Source organism: Poecilia latipinna, unplaced genomic scaffold (genome assembly GCF_001443285.1).
Source record: "Poecilia latipinna isolate Pla-1442-1.1 unplaced genomic scaffold, P_latipinna-1.0 Scaffold49, whole genome shotgun sequence".
Taxonomy (NCBI): Eukaryota; Metazoa; Chordata; class Actinopteri; order Cyprinodontiformes; family Poeciliidae; genus Poecilia; species Poecilia latipinna.
The window spans coordinates 627,607-633,400 of NW_015112665.1; the positions used below are offsets into that span (position 1 = coordinate 627,607).

General features: G+C 35.1%; 1 protein-coding gene across 4 annotated transcripts in view; it reads left to right on the forward strand.

The window, feature by feature from the left end:
- LOC106958757 (versican core protein-like) overlaps nucleotides 1–5,663 on the forward strand; it is a 32,563-nt gene extending 26,900 nt beyond the window's left edge. For all 4 annotated transcript variants that reach the window (XM_015050826.1, XM_015050844.1, XM_015050838.1 and 1 more), the window contains 6 exons: nucleotides 2,347–2,454; nucleotides 3,944–4,102; nucleotides 4,218–4,300; nucleotides 4,500–4,644; nucleotides 4,754–4,936; nucleotides 5,021–5,663. In XM_015050826.1, coding sequence (XP_014906312.1) covers nucleotides 2,347–2,454; nucleotides 3,944–4,102; nucleotides 4,218–4,300; nucleotides 4,500–4,644; nucleotides 4,754–4,936; nucleotides 5,021–5,142 — 800 coding nt within the window. In that variant the 3' untranslated portion in view covers nucleotides 5,143–5,663. The remainder of the gene's footprint in view (nucleotides 1–2,346; nucleotides 2,455–3,943; nucleotides 4,103–4,217; nucleotides 4,301–4,499; nucleotides 4,645–4,753; nucleotides 4,937–5,020) is intronic.
- Nucleotides 5,664–5,794: the final 131 nt, after the last annotated feature.

Genomic DNA, 5,794 nt, shown 5'->3' on the forward strand with positions numbered 1-5,794 from the left:
TGAGCAGTGGGGGTTTTTGAGGTTGGCCATGTGGGCAGTTGCCCAGGGCAGCAATAGGAAGGGGGAAGGACAAGCTCCAGATTTTCTAATGGTTTTGAGCATATCAAATGAAGAACTCAGAACATTTTGAAACTTTCTTGCATTTTGATTGACTTGGAAGAGGCGGGAGGAGGGATAAGCACAGTCGCCATTCATGCAAGAACTGCCACTGCTTGTTAGTGTTTAGCACCTTGTTTTTAATTATCTTTAAGCTGTTCCCTTTTCATATTTCACAATTATATTGCCTGTTGTTTATTCATGATTTTCAAGGATGTGTGTTGTGTTTTTAAGAAGTAATTCTGGTGTATTTTATTTCTGTCTACATTAGTAAAAACATAGTCATTTTATGGTTGGCGGTTTCTACATCATGAGGCATTAGATGTTAATTTCTTTGAAGAAAAAAAAAGAGACAAAAAATACTTTTTAAAAAAAAGCTTGTATAAAATTTGCTTGACAGAAATCCATTTAATCGAAGTGCTATTATTGTGTTAGTAAAATAAGATCCTTTTATTCTGAACTCAATGTAATAGATTAAAGTTAAATTATTATTATTTTAGTCAGAAATGGGTGTTCAGTTATTGACAGAACAATGCAAAAAAGAAAGTTTTTGTGAATATTTCATCCCACAAAGAAGTATAAACATTTTATACTCATGACAATAATAAAAACCATGAAACAGTCAAAACTATTATATTTTAATTTCTTATGAATAAATTTTTACATTTACCATAATATTAAGCATTTGTCACTAAAAATCTAAGAACAATATTTAATTTGGATTTTTTTAAATATTGAAATACCCTGCGAAAATTAAGAATACGTGACAAATAAGTAGAAATATCAATTTTGGCCACATTTTGTATAGCCATAATCATTTAAACTAGTTGTTTTTGTTATTTTGTGGCCATATTGAGCCATTTCTAAAATACATTTCTGGTTATAGTTCTCCATATACTTTATGTAATTGCTACAACAGGATTTTCTTCATTAGCACTTGTTTTTTTGTTTTGTTATTCTGTTTTATTTGTCTGTGTTTATACTACAACTGTTCCTTTTATTCAAGTAACTGCACTGAAAACAAAGTGTTTTAAATATGTTAGCAATGCATGTATAAGGAGATGGACTTTTCGCAGATTTATATATTTTAAGTCTCTGTTGTCCTCTAAAGGCTGAAGTTGTCCATTTTCGTTTGCTAAAATAAAAATAATAATCACGCAATTACTGGTGCTTGGTTTAGTAATATACCAATTGCAGCCTTGATTTTCAGATTTTAGTGGTGCATAAACAACCATCTCCCCTTTCGATGAAGAAAAGTGAAAACATCTCCACTGAGATAAACTTTGCCAAGTTAGTAAAACTTTGATGTTTTAGTGAACATAAACATGAGTAAAACGATCTTAATGAGAGGACGGGGTCCTTTAGACTTTAAAGGAGTCTCTGTGGTTTCCCACGCTTTATTTATATTCCTTTGCTCAGCTTTGACAACAGTTACGCCTGGAGAGCATATGATTCCCATTTGTGTCGTGAAAAGTAGTTATTACCTTTTACATACACTGCAGAGATGTTTCTGAAAGGAGCTTTATGTGAAAGTGAACATAATGACAAGACAAAGCTTATGTTGTTAAATATTTGATTTCTGGTTATACAGATATATCATGTTTTGCTTTCTTTTCATATTTTTTAAAATAAATCCAGACTTTGAGCTCTCTTTCTTCTTTTCAAGGCTTTAAACAAGCAAGCTATCATCTCAGTGTGACAAAGCAAATATTTTTCTGTTTTGTGCACTGAAGCTTTCAGTAACATTTTGCTTGAGTGAACACTTTGTATGAAATAATGTTATCAGTTATGACTAACATATTTTTCATGACCTTAGCAAAAAAACTGTGGAAAATTTTAATAAAAATACTGAACATGATTGCCAAAAAATAAACAACTTCTGTATTTATCTGCAAACCTTTTGAAAACAGTCTTCATGAGAAGCAAAAATTGCTTATTGCGCCTTGTGCAAACAAAATTAGATATTTTAAAGGGTTAATATTTAGGAGAAGAACAAAAAGGAACGAAGATGACAAAGGAAGGATCTAAGAAGACAAAAAGATCACCCTGTCCTCTCTTGGCTTACATTTTGTCTTTAATTCTGTGTCCTTCATTTGAAATTATACTAATATTAAATGTATAAAACAACGGATTCCTACCTTTAAACTAGTGTGTGCTTAAATAATATTACTGATAATTTTCCCACGTGGGGTCAGATCTGTGGTTTTTATTTCAACATTGATCTGCAGTAGCCCCTCTCTTGTGTTTCAGATGCCTGTTTGGACGATCCCTGTCTCAATGGAGGGACCTGCACTGAGCGGGACGGACACATTAAATGTCTCTGTTTGCCGACATACGGAGGAAGGTTCTGTCAGAGCGGTGAGATTCCTGCCTGTCGTTGCTTTCCATAGTTTTGAAGAACATACACATTTAGTCGGATCCTTTCTGTGTTGTGTTGATTTTATTAAATGTTTAGGCTGTGACATGTTTTTTTTTTTTTTAAATTGGTGGTTTCTTGGTCTATTCTGACAAAAACAACAATATTAAAGTCACACGGTTATAACAATGACAGAGTTTTCTAAGCTGTTTCATAGTCAGGCTAAGGAACAATCCAAATAACAAAAGACATTTTGTGTAATTATAACAGTAGAAATGCAACCCGGTTATACACAGAGGTATCAAATGTTTATCTCACTTGTTTAAAAAACAAAAATTAGATCGTGATCAGTCAATGTAGGACTTTTTCCACCCAAAACTAATATTTTACAGGAAAAATGCAAAGAAAAATTTAAGACTCAATTAAAAGTATCCCTAAAAAAGGCAGTGGATGGAAACAGGTGGTTTGTTTCTTAAATGCACTTCCAACTTGATTTAAAAAAATAAATAAAATGTTATAATAACTAAACATTTCTTACAACTTAGATGCAAACCAAAGTTAACTTGATCTGATCTTACAAGTTCAGAAAATGGCCAAAAAATTTTATTTTGAAAATCTAAAAACATCTCTGCCACGCCCTCTGGTGTGTTCTTAGTTTTTTTTTTTTTATTATTATTATTTATTGGAGGGTCTAAAAGTTATCAAAAATAATCACATCAGCTCTAAATACAAACATTAATTGCAGATTTAGGTTAAATACTAGCTTCATTATATTCTAACTGCCTAAAAAACCCTAAATGACCACAACAGCCCCTTTAACTGATACATTACAGATGCAGCTTTTGATTAAAATCAGTATTAAATCTACTTCAACATACATAGCTGTCATAAGTTACACGATTAACTGTAAATAAAGGTACGCTATCCTAGATTGGTTTTTAAGTTACTCTTCTGGATCCTTTAGCTGCAGATTTAGGTTAGCTTGCACTCAGGTTGCAGAAGTTTCTCATTGGAGAGAGTTTCTCTCAGGAGAGAGTGCAAAGAAATCCACATTGTAACATATAAAATGCCAAGAATGAAGATTTTGAGTTGTTTGAGAAAATATGGAGACACAGTGACACTGCGAGTAGTGGTTGTTGTCCATGACTGATAAAGCAAAATCAGGTCAGTGAGGTTACTAAACAGCTGATGGAAAAGAACAGAAATATTCTTTATTGTGGGGAAATTCAGCTCTGCTACCAGCAAAGTGCAATATGAAAACAGAAAATAAAAATAATTTAATGTACAGTAACGACTTTTCCACATCTTTATCATAATTTTATTCTAATTTCATGCAAAGCAGCGTGTGGAATAAAAGTAAACGGGGCACAGTTTCTCTTGAGTCATTAATTATCACAAAATGAACAAAACTAAGCATTCATTTAGTGCGGAACCTGCTGAGTCATCTAAGCTTGCTTTGTTGTGCTTTCCTGACTCCCTGCTGTGCTTCAGACTTGGAGCGATGTGAACCAGGCTGGGATAAATTTCACGGTTTCTGCTATCGACACTTCAGCCAGCGCCAGAGCTGGGAGGTGGCAGAGAGGCACTGCCGCACGCAAGGAGCTCATCTGGTGTCCATCATGACCCCAGAGGAGCAGGACTACATCAACAGTAGGGCCACGATGTCCAGTTTACCTTTTCTTTCCTGTCAGAGTTTAATTTAGACTTTCTAAAGGTTTCTGGGTGTGTTTTATTTTATGATTGAACTGGGATATGACTCTTCTAGGTAACTACAAGGAATACCAGTGGACTGGTCTGAACGATAAGACAGTTGAGGACGATTTTCGTTGGTCTGACGGAAACCCACTGGTGAGAAAAGTTAGACACATGAAACAACAAACATCGCACAAAATTACGACAAAGTCAATCAATTGTATTTTTTGGTACATTTTCAAAAGTTTTGTAACTCCACTAAATAATTTTTAAAACTATTATTAATTCAAATTTAAAATGTATGAGTGAAATACCCCTTTTTTCAAATTCAAACTTATTCTCCAAATCAATGCAGCTGTATGAGAACTGGTACAGAGGGCAGCCTGACAGCTACTTCCTGTCTGGAGAAGACTGCGTGGTGATGGTGTGGCACGATAACGGCCGCTGGAGTGACGTACCCTGCAACTACCACCTGGCATACACCTGCAAGAAAGGCACCTGTAAGTTCAGCCAATCAGACGGAGTAGACATCATTTGAACCTGAGATTGTAGCTCCCTCTACTGGTTGATAGAAGCCATTACATCACCATTTGTTCCGTCTTTTAACAGCCTCCTGTGGCCCGCCACCAAAAGTCCGGAATGCGTCCATATTTGGAAAAACGCGAGTGAGATATGAGACCAATGCAGTTGTGCGGTATCGCTGCTCAGAGGGCTTCCAGCAGAGACTGAACCCTGTGGTCAGGTGTCTGTCAGGAGGCCGATGGGAGAGACCTCAAATCCTCTGCATCCCTGGTGAGACTGTAGCTTATTCCATAACTATACCCAGTTATTCATGTTAATCATGTCTAATTCTTTTTTTGTTCATATTTAATCCAGAAGGTGGAGAAATTATGCAGCACCTTGGCATGTTGTCGCAAACCGACAGCAACTTTTCAGCAGCTGAAACTGAATTTGAAGCCACTAAAGAGACACCACAGTACTGGGACATCAAGTTTTAACACCTTAAAAATACAGTTTGGTTACGGTACCATGACAAAATGTAAATTATCTTGAATAATGAACCACAAAAACAAAAAATGATGGAAAATTATTCAAATTTGCTTCAGATAAGAATGTGCATCCATGATTATGGATATTGTAAACTCATCATATGGAATTTAATTACCCCCAAATTAGGCCTGATCTTTAAATATTTCCTAACAATTGTTCTTGTTGTGGTTTTTGCTATGTTTAGGGTCTTTTCACACAATGGTGCTAAGCTTTTAAGACACTTTTGCAGAGTTAGATTTTTATTGTGTCATGTTCCTACTTTATCAAAGATCCTGACACCTCTAAGTGAGTCATCAGATACCAAGAAATGTTGTATATGTTGGTTTTCACAGCTGAAATTACCGTCCACGTTTTTTTTTTCCAACAGAAAACTTTAAGATCAAACAGACACAGTTTTGTTCGGTGGCTTTATGTTGTAATAAAGTTTTGTAGAACAGAGCCAAGAATAAATCAGTCTATTTTACTCTCACTCTGTGTTGACTTTGTTTCATGTCGAACCCCTATTGCTGCTCTGTCTCTGTAGCAAATTAGCTCCAACTGAAGATAACAATAGAGCATCTTTGACAAACAAAAGACTTTAAAAAATTACCTACAGTTCAA